At 56.8% G+C, this 14,464-nt stretch overlaps 5 protein-coding genes across 5 annotated transcripts; 3 read left to right on the top strand and 2 right to left on the bottom strand.

Moving 5' to 3' along the window:
- Nucleotides 1-1,899: 1,899 nt before the first annotated feature.
- HETIRDRAFT_67639 (mitochondrial carrier protein) lies at nucleotides 1,900-4,631 on the top strand (the record flags this gene model as incomplete). The annotated part of the gene is made up of 12 exons (XM_009554224.1): nucleotides 1,900-1,981; nucleotides 2,062-2,095; nucleotides 2,184-2,269; nucleotides 2,528-2,635; nucleotides 2,759-2,803; nucleotides 3,024-3,079; nucleotides 3,478-3,555; nucleotides 3,670-3,761; nucleotides 3,835-3,919; nucleotides 3,994-4,038; nucleotides 4,105-4,140; nucleotides 4,214-4,631. The coding sequence occupies 12 exons, from the start codon at nucleotides 1,900-1,902 to the stop codon at nucleotides 4,382-4,384; spliced, it is 918 nt and encodes a 305-aa protein (XP_009552519.1). The 3' UTR covers nucleotides 4,385-4,631.
- HETIRDRAFT_330630 (uncharacterized protein) lies at nucleotides 4,435-4,767 on the top strand (the record flags this gene model as incomplete). Its single annotated transcript, XM_009554593.1, has 1 exon — nucleotides 4,435-4,767. One exon carries the CDS (start codon nucleotides 4,435-4,437, stop codon nucleotides 4,765-4,767), a length of 333 nt encoding a protein of 110 aa, XP_009552888.1.
- A 530-nt stretch (nucleotides 4,768-5,297) lies between these two features.
- HETIRDRAFT_482211 (uncharacterized protein) lies at nucleotides 5,298-7,042 on the top strand. The gene is made up of 2 exons (XM_009554592.1): nucleotides 5,298-5,752; nucleotides 6,095-7,042. The coding sequence occupies exons 1-2, from the start codon at nucleotides 5,313-5,315 to the stop codon at nucleotides 6,978-6,980; spliced, it is 1,326 nt and encodes a 441-aa protein (XP_009552887.1). The 5' UTR covers nucleotides 5,298-5,312; the 3' UTR covers nucleotides 6,981-7,042.
- On the bottom strand, nucleotides 6,905-9,681 carry HETIRDRAFT_461331 (uncharacterized protein; the record flags this gene model as incomplete). Its single annotated transcript, XM_009554591.1, has 2 exons — nucleotides 6,905-7,927; nucleotides 7,980-9,681. The coding sequence occupies 2 exons, from the start codon at nucleotides 9,679-9,681 to the stop codon at nucleotides 7,278-7,280; spliced, it is 2,352 nt and encodes a 783-aa protein (XP_009552886.1). The 3' UTR covers nucleotides 6,905-7,277.
- Nucleotides 9,682-10,449: 768 nt separating this feature from the next.
- cpm98 (cytochrome P450 monooxygenase 98) lies at nucleotides 10,450-12,901 on the bottom strand (the record flags this gene model as incomplete). Its single annotated transcript, XM_009554202.1, has 13 exons — nucleotides 10,450-10,621; nucleotides 10,687-10,698; nucleotides 10,775-10,799; nucleotides 10,859-10,869; nucleotides 10,930-11,031; nucleotides 11,116-11,279; nucleotides 11,351-11,549; nucleotides 11,622-11,903; nucleotides 11,962-12,045; nucleotides 12,090-12,199; nucleotides 12,245-12,360; nucleotides 12,410-12,545; nucleotides 12,605-12,901. 13 exons carry the CDS (start codon nucleotides 12,899-12,901, stop codon nucleotides 10,450-10,452), a joined length of 1,710 nt encoding a protein of 569 aa, XP_009552497.1.
- Between the last annotated feature and the right edge of the window lie 1,563 nt (nucleotides 12,902-14,464).

The raw sequence follows: 14,464 nt of genomic DNA, 5'->3' as shown, positions 1-14,464 counted from the left end.
GCGTGGTTTCATCGTCCTCCATGGAATCGGAAAATAAGGCACATATGGCATCAGGATGTCCGGAAAACGCAAAGAGAGAGACGATTATGCCAGATTGTTTGTTGGCGCAGCCTCACAGGGGAGATGGTGAAGGCGAAGCGATGTCGCCAGCTCAACATGGGCTGCGAGGGTACCTCAGCTCGAGCCTCGATATGGACCACTAGGGGCTACACACTCCAAGGGCGTTGTGCGCGCCAGAGAACGGACGCGAAGCACACAAGGCCCACCTTCCCGCACGATGACCGGTGCTCTGTCCCCGTGCCCACAATACGCGCGAGCCGCTCCCAGGCGAGCGAGCGCACGGTGTCGCGACGCGGCTCGTGTCCGCACTGGCGGCGTATAGAACGGCTGTCGGTGTTGGTGCGCGCGAGACGCGCGGTCCACGCACTGTTGAGCGTGAAGCTGAAGCGCCTGCCGACACACATCTGGTCCTGGAAGAGCAAGGCCTCCGCTGCTGTGTGCCGCGCTTTATATGTCGTACGCGACGCGCTTGGACGCTCGCAGAGCGCGGGGGTGCGCAGGAGGCGCAGCAGTGTACCCACAGACGCGGGTGCGGACAAGAACGCGGACGGGGCGGGCGAGGCGGAAGTAGACGTCGTCTGGCCTGCCGCTCGGAGAAGGCGAGCTGGCGGGAGCGCGGAGACGTGGCGGGAAGAGAGTGTTGGGCGGCGAGACGGGAGAGCGCGGGCTCGTCATGGATCAGGCGTTCAGATGGAACAGCACGAGTAGGATGACGTGCGTCGCGCTATCCAACGTGCTCTGTGGCGGCGCAGCCCGTCAATTGGCGGGCCGCACGGCCGTCGTCCGGCCGCTGCCATCCGACCCCGGGTTCTCTCTGGGTTCTCCGTGCAGTTCGAATCTCATGCGTGGGTTCGGGGCCCACACACGAGTCAACTACATGATAGGAAAGCAGTCGGGGACCCGCCGGGGCACGCGCTGTGCGGGACAAACCGGAGGCATATATGCGGGTGTGATATTGGGATCGCGCACTTGTCTGCACTAGCAATGATTTCGCGAGCTGTGGGGGTTCACGCACACTTTAGATCGGGCGCGTGTGATAGGTGGTTTGACGGAACGCACGACGTGTCGGCGCAAGCGCGATGCGTGCCGAACAGCTGGCCTGACGTGGGTTGGACCACGACGGTCCACGGAGCCTCTTCGTCTGGCGTTGCTCGTGTTGTTATTCGGCCGAGGTTGGTGCAGGTTCCAAGTTCAGCGCGATAGACATGCCTGCCGTATTTACAGCATCCACGACCCGAAAAGCCGAGTGTGACTTGCTTGCACCTGCCTGCAAGGGTTCTCTATGGTTCGGCTGACACGCAGACGATGCAAGAGCCCTCGCGCCCAGGCAGCGTTCGGCCAAAGCACGAGCGCGCACGCCCTAGTTGTATCCACGCCAGCACCAGAGCGCCCACATCAAGACAAGAGGCGCAAACCTCGCGAGCGCATGACGCGGGGGAGACGGAAGGGCGCGACACGGGCGCACCCGACACGGAGTCAGGCGCGCGGGCGATGGAGGCGGGCCTGGACCGAGTGCGGGGTAAACCGCGCTAAAACGCGGGGCACGGTGCCTTATATGGCAGCCCTCGCGCCGGGCGGGGTCTAAGAACGAGTATTCGTGTCTGCTGCGATGTTGTCGACTGCTTGTCGTGGGTATATTTAATCCTAGACCCCGTGGGGCCTGTGGGCGCTGCCCGCTGCCCCTTCCCAGCCTCTCGCTCTCCCTCCTCCCGCAGTATTCCCAGCCCTTTTCCTTCCTATCTCTCGAGACGCGCGTCGTCGTCCACAGTCCTACAGCTCGCGCGTGTGCCCACGAACACTGACAGCGCCTACGTAGACAGATAGAGAAATACCACAGACATGTCCAGCCCAACACAAAGTGCCGCGCTCCCAGCGCCCGCTGCGTCCAAGAAGCAGCAGCCGTATCCCTTTTGGCTCGGCGGTGCGTTCCCTCATTGCGCTGCCTTCTCCAGCTGACCATACCACACGATGCGACGCGATGTCCGAACGATGCCCGAACAGGCGTCGCAGCGACGATCGCCGCGTCCATAACACAGTGTGTCCGCCTTTCTCTTCTCCTCGCCGTTGGCGCGCTCCGTCAATGCTGATCTGCGATACTCTTGCGCGCCCCCGTGCCTCGGCAGTCCACTCGACTTGACCAAGGTCCGCCTCCAAGCGTCGGGTGACAAGCGCATGGTCGAGAGCATACGCAAGACAGTCCGAACAGCCGGTGCGTGCGCCCCGACCGAACATCCCTCCTCCGCCCCGCCTTCCTTCGCCCTTTCGTTCTCACTCTCTTTTTGTTCCTTCACTCCCTTTTGACGCCGTTTCGCACGCTGGTCGTTCCCTCCCATGCCGACCCACATCTCTCCGCACCCACCGCCACCGCCACCTTCAACCCCGACCCTGACCCCGCATGCCGCATTCCGCACTACGCGGCGTGTGCGCAATCGCTTGCTCGCTCGATCGCTCGCCGACGCGTCGCCAGGCGTCCGCGGCCTCTTCGACGGCATCTCCGGCACCTGGATGCGCCAGATGTCCTACTCACTGTGCCGCTTCTGGGCGTACGACGAGAGCAAGAAGCTCCTCGGCGCCGGTGCGTCTATCCGTTCGGGTGTGCGAAGATGTTTCGCTGACAATTGCGTCTTGGGTTTTCGTGTTTGGTGTTATGGGTGATTTGTCGGACGGGCATGCTACATGCTGTGTGTTGCGTGTCTAGGACCCGGTGCGCCTGCGTGGAAGCTCGCGGCCGCGGGAAGTATGGGTGGGTCTCGTCTCGCTCGCTTCCTTTCTTCCTTCACTCCCTCGCTTCGCTATCGCTCACCTCGCTCCCGCTCGTCCTGTCTCTCACCTTCGTCTTTCGTCTCTCACCTTCGCTTCCCCTCGGCTCCCAACTCACCCGGCCCCCCATCCGGCGGACCCAAACGCGATCGAACGCGCCCGAACACCGCGATCGAACGCGACAACGGATTGAACGCACACAGCGGGCGGCATCGCCGGATTAGTGGGCAACCCTGGAGGTAAGCACATGTCCGGGCCAGTCATCTAGATTTCGGTCTCGTTTTTGCTTTGGGGTTCGGGTTCGGGCGCGCACGCGTGAGTTGCACGTGACTCATGAGATGCACGTGTACGTACGCACGCGCGCGCGCTCATATGCGCGACTCGCGCGTCGAATCGACTCCCAGAGAATGATGGGTTTGTCGACGGTTGGCTGACTGCTTCTGCATCTGCGTCTTCATCTGCGTCTGCGACTGTCCCATTGCTCCACAGAGATCGTCATGGTGAGCGCCCGATTCGCACCCCTACCCCCTACCTCCCTCTCCTACTTCGCGCTCACACACGGCCACCTCCCTCTCTCCCGCGCTCGCGCTTCCGCCTCGCACGTTAATATTTGGCCCCCGCGCATTCACTCCGTGCCCTGCGTCCTGCGGCACGTAGGTGCGCTTGCAGGGCGACTTTGCGAAGGCGCCTGAGAAGCGGTTCAATTACAAGCACTGCTTCGACGCGCTGTTCCGCGTACGTGTTTTTCGCGCCGCTCGCTCTGCGCTTCAACGTCTGACGCGCTCTGCTTGCTTTTTTCTGTCATGATCGTGATCGTGGTCGGTGCAACGATGCCGTGCCGTGCGATAGATGGTCCGCGAGGAAGGCGTAGGCTCGCTTGCGCGCGGCGTCGGCCCGAACGTGTTCCGTGCCGTGCTGATGAACGCCAGCCAGCTCGCGTCGTAAGTGCCTCCTCTCCCTCCTCCTTTCCCGCATCGTGATTTCGCGCGAGGGGCACGGCTGATGCCGGTGCAGGTACGACTTCTTCAAGTCGGAGCTCCTCAAGAGCGGGCATTTCCAGGATAATATATATTGTCATTTTACGGCGAGCTTTGCTGCGGTGCGTGGGTCCCGTTGTCCTGGGGGCTGCCTGATAGTGAGATTGTGCTGACTGGGGGATTGATGCGCGTGCAGGGAACGGTCGCGACGACGGTGTGCTCGCCGGCGGATGTGCTCAAGGCGAGTCGGCTGCGTCGCAAATTCCGGTGATTGTGCTGCTGCTGATCATTGGATGGCGCTGTCTAGAGTCGGATCATGAACGCTTCGGGGCCTGGGTCGAACGTACGTGCATACCTGTATCCTCGTTTGGCAATCCTCTTACCCGTTCACTCTTCCTCCTGCTCCACGCGCACAGTCCACGATGCAGGTGATCCGGCAGTCGCTGCGCACCGAGGGCGCGATGTTCATGTTCAAGGGCTGGCTCCCCGCGTGGACGCGGCTGCAGCCAACGACGATCCTCATCTTCCTGACGCTCGAGCAGCTCAAGAACGCCGTGGATGTCGTCAGGGGGACGGAGCGCACGTGAGCGGCGAGATGGGTGTGTAGGGAGCTAAGGGTGGCGAAGGGGGGCGAGCTATGTACTGCATGGCGGAGAGAGTGGTAGGAAAGCTCGGTGTACTTGTAGAGGCGGGACGGCGCGCGCGCGTTTGCTACCCCGTCCGCTGGCGGCCTCGTGATCTGAGGATATTATGTTGGTGTACTGTGCTATGTGTCTTAGTGTACTGTTATTTTTTTTACGCGTTACAACTTACGAGCGACGTGATCTTTCGCGGATGTGTGTGGATGCGTGGGTATACGCCATCGCTGTTGGGGATTTGGATGTGTCAGCGAGCAGTTTCGGGGTCCTTTCGGAGCTACGCCGCGGCATACGGGCGGCAGAGCGAGCGCCCAGCGGTGACCACTCGGTGATTTAGAGCGTCCCTGCACTCCAGCACTCTCCCATCTCCTTCCTCCGCTGGCGATCTTCGCTGTGCTTTCAGTATTCGTTATCGACGTGGTGGTGCGCCAGCATATTCCAGAGAGACCGACGCGCAGACCGCGTCGAACGATCGAGTCGGAGGTATGTATCTGTTGTTGTCGTCGGACCCGTGCCAGAGTGCCTCCGGCGACTTAATGCGTGAGGTGGCCGACGCTAAGACCAATTCCCTTTTAGTGACCGATTTACTTGCCGTATCCAATCTTGTCCAAACCACCACGACCAGTCAGCTGGCACCGCGTTGCAAGTTGGTGTAGTTGGGGCTCAGCTGGTTAAACTTAGCCTATATTCGCACTGTCGAGCGGGCAGATTTTTTTTCGATATTTTTTTCTAGTTTTTTTTGGCGGTGTTTGGGTGGTTGGAGGAAAGCGCACGCGCTTCGGACGTAGAGCGCGCGCATTGCCCATTACCAGATTCAAGTCTGTAGGCGTCGCAGCCTCGCGGATCGAGTACCGCCCACCGGCATCGTGCGATCACGATGGGAAAGACGAAAGCGTTCCCCGCCGAGGTCCTCTCGCTCATCTTCCTTCACTGCACTCCCCCCGAGTCGCACGCGGTCCACCCGTCCACCGCGCCGCTCGTGCTCACCAAGGTCGCCCGCCGCTGGCGCCACGTTGCACGCTCGACTCCATGCCTCTGGTCTGCGCTCACACTCCCGGACGCCCCGCGCGACCCTGCCGCGCTCGAGGCCTTCTTCGACGCGCTCGCGTCGTGGCTCGCGCTCTCGCGCTCTACGCTGCTCTCCATCGTCCTCGCGACATCCGACACCCGCGCGGACGTCCTCTTGCGGTACCTCGGCATTTTGTTCCCGCACTCGCAGCGCTTCCGTGCGCTGCGCATCGAGGTCGCACACGATCTCGACGTCTTGCCGTCCGTGCCGCATGACGCGCTTCCCGTTGTGCAAGACCTCGACGTCTCGTTCTCGCGCGTCCTCGCCGACGAAGTCCCGCGTGACGGCCTCGTGGCCGCAGTGCAGAACAGCAAGGCCCTGCGTACGGTGCGCCTTACGCACCGTCTTGGATACAGATGGCAGTTGCCGTTTGGGGGACTGACAAGGCTCTATCTGGACTGCATCGACGCGCTTTCTCCCGTCGAAGAGTTGGTCGCGGACGTCGGCCCTCTCCTGGACGGGCTATCGCAATGCCTGCAGCTGTCCGTTCTCTCGCTATCGTTCTACCACCAGCAGGTTATCAGCAGCCCCACACAGATCGTCTTGCCCAAGCTTCTTCATCTGAGCGTCCAATCCATGATGAAACCGAGCTCTCTCGTCGTGCTCCTCGACTCTCTCATCCTGCCGCGTCTTCGCAGCCTGCGCCTATCCTCCTTCTTGATGCCAGGAGACATCCACCTTCATCTCGCCCTCCGCCGCCTCTCCACGCACTGTTTCGCCTCCCTGCACACGCTCACGCTCTGCGAGGTCCCGATCGAAGATGGCAGGCTCAGCGAGGGCCTCGAGGGCCTCGCCGCACTCGTCTCGCTCGCGCTGGATCAGATGTACATCGGCACGCGCTTCTGCGCCGCGCTCTCCTACGTGTTCGCGCCCGACGGCACGCTCGTCGCCGGGCAAAACACGCGCCTCGCGCACATGTACCTCAACTGCGGCGCCGCGACGGACCTCGCCGCGTACCACACCGCGCTCGCGGACATGGTCGTGTCGCGCTGCTGCGTGCCGCCCGGCGCGCGCGCCGCGCGTCTCGAGGCGTTCTGTCTCCCGGGCGGGTATGCGCCCCGCCTGCGCGTGTCAGGGACGAAGCGGAAGCAGGGCGCGCCGAAACAGGAAGCGCGCATTCACCGGTGCTGCAAGGACAGCGGGCTCGTCTACCGCACCAAGTGCCTGACGTCGTGCGAGTGTGAGTCACGTGCTTTGATCCCTCTCGTACGTGACGTCGACGGGTCGCTGACGCTGGCTTCTAGGGTGCAATCCTCCCGAGGGCATCGAGACTTGAATTCAGGTCCGATTGTGCCCCTCCCAGTAAAATCCCGCGATGTGGATATTTTGACATACGTTAATCGTTTCTCTTATTATTCGCACAAGTGTCTCTCATGCATCTCCCCACACACATACAATATCGCTTCGATCGGCATAATTGTCTCCCTTGCCGTATCTATTCTTATTCGGACATGCTCTACAAACTCTCTAATATGACACATGGATGCTTATCTTCTGGTCCCGGTAGAGTAAGAAGTATGAACGTTGGTCTGGTGCCTGTTCTGCTGTGAATTTGATGATCTTCGAAATTCGTAGCGCCTTGCCGTGGACGTCGAGCGACTGAGAGCTACGCAGCATCAACAGATGATCGATTGCTCAAGCAGTGCATCGCCCATTGTGTATCCGTACAAAGAACAATGCAAAGAACATAAAAGATACAACAGATAACCTTCAAAGAATGAATCAGCGATCCTCGATAAAGTTACAAAGGGAATGTGATAAACAAACGTGAAATCAGTCGAGCAAATCCGCGTCTAAACTGTGCGGCGCGTTCTTGAAGTCCACGTTAACGGCCCCCAAGAATTTTCGGTAAGTCATGAGGCCACCCCAGGTCTCGGGGTCGAACGGACTGTCGTTCAACTGAGCAAGCTCTGACGTTGAACGCGCTGTCGCAATCATTCGTCCTAGAGGCCGGATCCAAGAGTCAAGAAGAAGCCTGAAAGGTTCAGTAACGGCTTCATTCAAGTCTCCAAAACCTTCGCCGGCTCGGGAAAAAAACCCCACTTTCTTGTCTCGGATATCGCCCCAATTCACCACCGACCAAGGTTCCACGAGTTTATGCTGCTTCTTCACTTCTGTTCCGTTGAGAAGAAAAGTGCACGCTGACCACAAAAGGATGTAGAAGAACGACTCGAGGTCGTGACGGTAATAATGAGGAGGTCCCATCTTCGGCTTCAAAAGATCAATGGCCATGAACGGCCCTGTCCCTGTCCGGTAACGAGAAGACGGACCGTCTCCGTCATCTTCTCTCAGTTTCATGTCAATCGCGAGGTCCCAGTCGATGAGAATCCCATACGGCTTTCCAGATCTCATTCCGAACATCACGTTGTTGATGCTCAGGTCACGGTGGAGGATACCCGCTCTCTTGTAAACAACGCGATGGGCTATTAGAGAAATAAGCACAGACAATGCGCGCAATCACACGTCAAGACGTACCTCTGACAAGATCGATGAAGACTGACTGGAACTCTGAGATCGTCTTCAGTTTATTCAGGTGCTGATAGCGATCGCACACCAGAACGCGGAGAACCCGAGTCTCAACGTCGCCCGGCAGTGACTGAATCGATTCCTCTATCCGAGGCAGGCCCAATCGCAAGCCCTCCAGTGTCGTCGACATCCGCATCCGACTCACGTGCCGCGCCTCCTTCGATCCAATCGCCTTCCGTATCCGTCGTATCAGCACGTCCTCGGGAACACGCGTCGCAGCCGGCCAGCTGAACTTGACCACAAGCTTCTGCGAGGACTTGACGGCCGCCAGCCCACTGTCGGCGAACGCAGAAGCAGGTATCACTGACGTTCCCCGGCCTACGATCCCAGCTTGGACGTAGATCGGAGCTCCGGTGATCCTCAAACGGACAACGCTAGGGACCATTTTGCCCTCCGAGTCAACCCCTTCGTCGATATGGATCTCCCAACCGCTGATGTTGCGGGGAGGTTCGAGTCGGATGGGATGTTCTAGGCGCATTGGAGGAGGGATGGTAGAAGGCGGGTGGATCATGGGCTCGAACCCAAAATGCTTCATGTCGCACGTCGTGACCGCGGCAATGGCAAGAACGAAAAGCCTCGGATTTTCCACCAGGTCGAACTCTTCGCTCTTGATCACTCCAATCCGGTCGTAGTACCATAGAGACACTTTGAGGTCTGTGATCATGAAAGATGTCACATACCGCCGACGACCATCGCCGAGGCATTCGGACGCATAGTTCGCCGCCTGAAGTTCGTCCTCAGTCATTTGAGGGCTCAGTTTACATCTGCTCCGGTGCGTTTCGAAATTTTCGGGTTCTGTCCCCGTCCCGACGGCGCTGATCGAAGCGCCTGCGTTTGGAACCTCGATTGGTACTGAACTGGTCGAGTGGCTTTCATCAACTGAGCCGCCAGATCTATCGGATCTGTCAGAGGTGATGTTTGGATCCTGGTTGACTCGTTTCGCGGGCGGAAGACCTTCGTCCGAGACATTCTTCCGTTTCAATCCTTCCTGTCTGCACTCGTCGTCCGGCTTGAGGGCAATGGCCACCGGCTCTGAGATCGCCCCCGGAGCCTGTGAAAACAGAATGACGGCATCGTGGTCTATCGGGAGAAACCTCTTGAACTCCATGAAGCACGGGACTATCTCCCATCGAAGTTGGGCTTTTGAATGCTTGTCAGGGCCGTCCTGCGCCAATCGATACTCTTCCACCGCTTGTTTCCCGATGATTCCCATATCCGGTTTCCGGTTGCTCCTGTCGCTTCGGATGTAAGTCGATCCAAGCGGCTCGAACGAAACGGGCAAAGGCGACTCCAGCTTCAGCACCTCAACGAGCTTGGCCACGATTGAGTCAATGAGCCTCGCAAAGGGAGCATATCGGTATCTCTCGGCGTGCTGGAGCGTAGCCTTGTATGCTTCAACCAGTGTATAATCAAGCTGCAGGTCCTTAAAGAACTTCTCCCATTGGAGGCGATCAGGATGAAATCCCCAGATGCGATAGACGAAATCCTCGATCAAGAGACCGACTTGGAGGGTATCCATGAGCTCTTCCTTGAGCAATGGTTTGACGATAGGCCTTGTAAGCCTCCTTGCGATACTTCCACCAAGACTTTCTTTGAAGAGCGACGATGGGCGGCGGACGCGGAACGCAGTACCTGTTCGAGGAGGCTGCATTGTGAGTATTTCGAATGGTGAGACATGGGAGAGAAAGGAAATGGAGGCGAGGATATTTAAATATAGTGATGCGTACGCTTTGACCAGAAGGTTGTCGATGCTTGGGCCGAGCTTTAGAGAACAATACGCGCTGCAAGGCGTGTTGATCATCATCGACGAGTGCTGAGAAGGTCTGAGACATGTCGCTGTTCAGTTGGAACTCCGCGCGTTGATCTAGGAACGGTCACGCCGTCACGTCGATATGGCCTGAGCTGAATCTGCGGCTGTGCAATGAGCGACCTTCAACGAGGGCTTGAGCCTGCTTGAGCACGGAACGTCGTGTGCTTTCTTGGTATAATAGGGTTTTGCATCAGGTGAGTCGATTCTTTCCCCATCCAATTGTGTTGACATTGGAATCCTCAAAATCCAATCACTTTGAAGAACAAAACCTTCCTTTTTCCTCCTTTGACGCCTCGACACTAATCATGCGAGTTATTCCAGTGTTATTCTTCTATTACCTGCCAGATCATCGTGCTAATGATAGTCTCTCGGAGCAGTACGACACTCATAGACTGAGGATGCCAGGTCAAGTGGATCAAGCGTGACAAATTGATCATACTCAAAACCTTGCATACTATGGGAGTCCGTGACTATACATGTGGAACACAATTGAGATGCGATACAATTTTTAAGCTTTTTTTATCTCTCGAACTCCGCTATGGTCATGCAAAATAACTGTCCGCATCATGCCAGGTCATGCCATCGATTCGACCAGCCTCACCTTGAGTCTCACGCCAAGCTCTTCACTTTCAGCCTCAGCCAGGAGCCCTGCTTGCCTTCAACGGTCGGCGTCATGACGAGGCTTGGTTTCCGCAGGGCGGGCTTCGTCATTGCGTCATCAGGCAGTGCGAACTCGAAATGCTCCAAGAGGCTCGCGAGGATGGATGACTGCTCGATGACGCTGCAGCGTAAAGTAACACATCAGTGGAAGTACATCGGGCTTAGTACAGAGCGTGTGGTACGTACGAGAATCTCCAGCTGTGAAGCGCGCGAAGAACAGAGAAGCAGTTAGAGATTGCGGTGGATCATACAGACAGATTGTGCAGGCACACACCCGATGCAAGAGCGAACTCCGGCAGCTACAAGGTTGTTCAGCAGTCGGTCAACCAACTAGCCAACGGATCTCGTCTCGACTTACAGAAGTTCAATCTGAGAGGGAGCCGCCTGGCGTCAAGCAGAGCCGAATGCGAGACAGCAACGGGAACTTACAGGTTGGCATACATACCCACAGAAGCTTGCTTCGAGTTGTCTAGATTAAGCCAGCGTGCGGGGTTCCACTGATCTGCGTCCTGACCCCATACACTCGGAAGCCTATACAGGTACCGATAGGGAGAAAAAATAGATTGGTTTCAAGGGGCTTCGACATGCGAATGTGGAGCACGGAAGCGTTCTCACCGATGGTACGCGCAAATGGAAATTTTGACTCGGGTGCCTTTCCTCACGGCGATGGAGGACAGCTGGCCCGACTTTGTCGTGATCGGGTTTGCGAGCGGGATTACGTCGTCCATCCCCGCAAGCCGTGTGAGCTGCCACGTAATCGGGTGCAAGCGCATGCCCTCCTGTGCCGCGCGCGCAATGCCATGTCTTTAGGGACACGGCGCGGGCACAATGAAGCGTGAATGCGACGCACCTTCATCGCGCACTGCAGCAGGGTCAGCCCCTCTAGGTCTGCGATGGTGAACTCAGTGTCCCCACGCGCGGTCACGCGCACACGAGCTGCGTGGATCTCATCGCGGATCTTGATCTGAGCCTCGGGGTGCCTTGCAATCTCTAGCAGTATCCATGACGCGGTGATCGACGTCGTGTCCGTGCCCGCTAGGATGAGTGTACTGCAAAAACAAAGAAGCAAGGACCTTGCGAGTTATGTATGCAACATGCGGAGCGTGCGAGAGTCTACACACGCGATCTGGTCAATCACTTCCGTCTGTGATAGCTGAGACTTTGGGTCTTCGGAGGCGTTCGCGCGTATAAGCACGCTCATGACGTCCTTCCCGTCGACGCGCGCCTCACTCTTCCGCACGATGTCTCGCGCCATGGTCCGCGAGAAGTCGAGCCATTCGCGCGACCTGCGGTACTCGCGCGAAGGGAAGTGGCGGACGTAGTACAGTAAACCCGACGGGATCGCGTTGAAGAAAGACTTGACAATCAGGTCCAGCTTCGAGGGGTACAACGTCGACTCGACGCTACGACCAGATGAGAGACACGAGGAGAGTCCCGAGGACGGCGTATGGAGATACGTACAAGATGCCCTCTAGATTCTTCATGAGATCACCCTTGCGGTCATCCGTGGCGCCAAATTCGTAGCCAAAGCCGGCTACGATGTGTCTGCGTCAGAAAGATCACACACAGGACCATTTGGGTCAGGCAACGTGCCTTCTCCAAGGACGTCCATGGTCACGCGTGTAAGCCAACCCGCAACATTGAGAACGGGCTCGCTTGTATCTTCGTTCGTGATTTCCTCTTCTATTCGCTGGACGAGCTACTATGTTCTTTCAGTACCCTGCTCAAAGCAGAAAGAGTGTACTCGTGCCTTTGCGGCCCTCTTGTGGAACAAGGGGAGGAAGTCTCGCAACTGCGCCGCAGAGAACGCCGGGTTCATGACCTTTCTCTGACGACGATGGGCGTCACCTGCAAGGCGTCCTTGGATGAGTAAACAAGAAAAAGATAAAAGTGGGGAGTTTTGCATCACCGTGCACCCAGGCGAGACCGTCTCCGGAAACCATCCGCAACAGCTGTCGATCCTCCTCGCTCTTGAGGTAGTTGTAACCCGCGCCCTGCAAAATGTGCTGAATGCCTTTCGGATCTGCTACCATGAGGACTTCTTCCTACATAAACCCAGGACATGAGCAATGGCATCATGAAGAAGATACGAGCAGGTTCTAACCCCCATACAACCGGCTGCACGCCAGGCAGTCCCATACTGGCGAAGCCACTGGAACTCCTGGTCGCCAACCTCATTCTGGTAACGGATGTCCTTCTCGTTGCCTATAGGAGCGGAGTTAAAACGGCGATGTATCAATGATTTGAGACGATTCTTCGCACCGATCCAGAAAGATGTCGATGGAGGACCTTGAATGTCCTTCGGCAGGCGACGCTTGAAGCGAGAGTGAATCAGCGCTAGCACTACCAGAGAGAGAAGCGTAAGAGATGCTGTGGTCAGAGTGAGGTGAGTAGTGGACATGGTTCAGGAGGTGTTGCTGTTCGATTGCAGGGATATTTTAGTCTTTTTATACATAACATGAATCCGGAGACTTCGGTGGAATCGCCTTACCTGATGGAATGTACTCTGGAAATCATCGAATGGGCACACGGCATCGTCCTTTTTTGATCACAAAGTCTCATGGCTGGACCAGGAAACCCATCCCGCGTGTGTCTCCGAGCAAGTCATGTAGTGGTGCTCACTGGCCGAAGAAGGCTGTAGAGCGGTCAACAACCATGATAGAAGCGGATGACATGACACGCCAGACTAAGAAAAGAACTTCACAATGCTTGGAACCCCAACGTCTTTCCCAATATCCAAAGCAGGGGTGCAACAAAAGAATCTAGACGTATGATGGCGTTCCCTCCCTCGTATATGCCGCACTTACCTCATAAGAGCAAGGTGTACTGTCGTGTATACATTTCGGAACTAACTTCCGCCACACCTCGAGCTAAGGAGGGTCGCCATCACCACAGAGTGAACGATGGCTAAGGACGAACACGTTTCCCGATCGGTGATGAGCATCTTCTGGGCCTTGAATGCCTAATGGACACGGGAATGGGTCCAATTACAAAAGAGTTCGAATGAGAACAGAGTGATTGCTCACCTTGCCAGGCCTTACGCAGCATGCCCGAGCTCCGAAGGAGCCAATCAGATGCCACCTAGACTTGTAAGTGAATTGACATTTGCATCGTCATAGTTGTAGTTAAACTGCCGTCTGCACTTAATTTGTCACATTCATAGGGTTGATTGCGATGTTTGTAGTGGGTAAAAACATACATACCAACAGGATTCCAGGGCGCCTCTTCCACTACCAACCCTTGTCATGCGAGATAAGCGTGGTATTTTCGATTGTTCAGTGACAGAATCCTCTGACGTAGGTTGCTGACGCTGTTGCCGTTGCGGTCAAGTGAAACATGATCCATAGTTGAAATGGGGCGCTGGCGAGCTAGACCTATGACGTATCGCTTTTGTGATCGAGTGAATTTGGGGCTGAAAACGCTGAAGAGCGTATGCTGGTCTGGGATTTTAAGTCGACCAAGGGGAGCTAGAGAGACCTAGGGGGAGTATTCTGGAGTATCGCAGGGTCTGACCTTTCTTGATGATACTTATCGCCGAATGATCGGGGAAGTCAAGCTCGGGGTATATAAGAAGTTTATGAGTCTGTCCTGCTTCTGAAGCTTCCAAGAAGCAGAGCCTTTTAAGTTGTGCACACACAGATACTTATGTCCGATGGCTTGGGGTAGCCATGAATGCCATGAGAAACCGATAACCAAACCATCTGTGGACGCTTTGGATAGGTTTGAAATCCAACATCGACAGCATCCACTGGCACCTACCTCATTGTGTAGCGATAAGATGCTCGTCGGGACCGGAGCGCAACGTGAGGGCAACGGCATCGAGAAATGACATGTTAAGCTCTCTAATTGTGAGGCAAGATCAGATGCGTCCCGGGAGAATGTCGTGTCGCCAGCTACAGGTCGAAGGCACAGGTCCATCAAGCAAAGGGAAGGGATGGAAGGGTTCCCTTCGAGTCAATTGTTG

This window comes from Heterobasidion irregulare (genome assembly GCF_000320585.1).
Source record: "Heterobasidion irregulare TC 32-1 unplaced genomic scaffold scaffold_13, whole genome shotgun sequence".
NCBI classification, from domain to species: Eukaryota; Fungi; Basidiomycota; class Agaricomycetes; order Russulales; family Bondarzewiaceae; genus Heterobasidion; species Heterobasidion irregulare.
Note: the sequence above shows the minus strand (reverse complement) of the source record. Positions and strands in the feature narration are given on the sequence as shown.

Excerpts from the sequence above, each read along its gene's own strand:
- HETIRDRAFT_482211 (XM_009554592.1), top strand. The coding sequence starts at position 5,313 with ATGGGAAAGACGAAAGCGTTCCCCGCCGAGGTCCTCTCGCTCATCTTC. Across the intron at positions 5,753-6,094 it reads GTGCAAGACCTCGACGTCTC|CTCTCTCGTCGTGCTCCTCG; the intron begins GTTCTCGCGCGT and ends GATGAAACCGAG.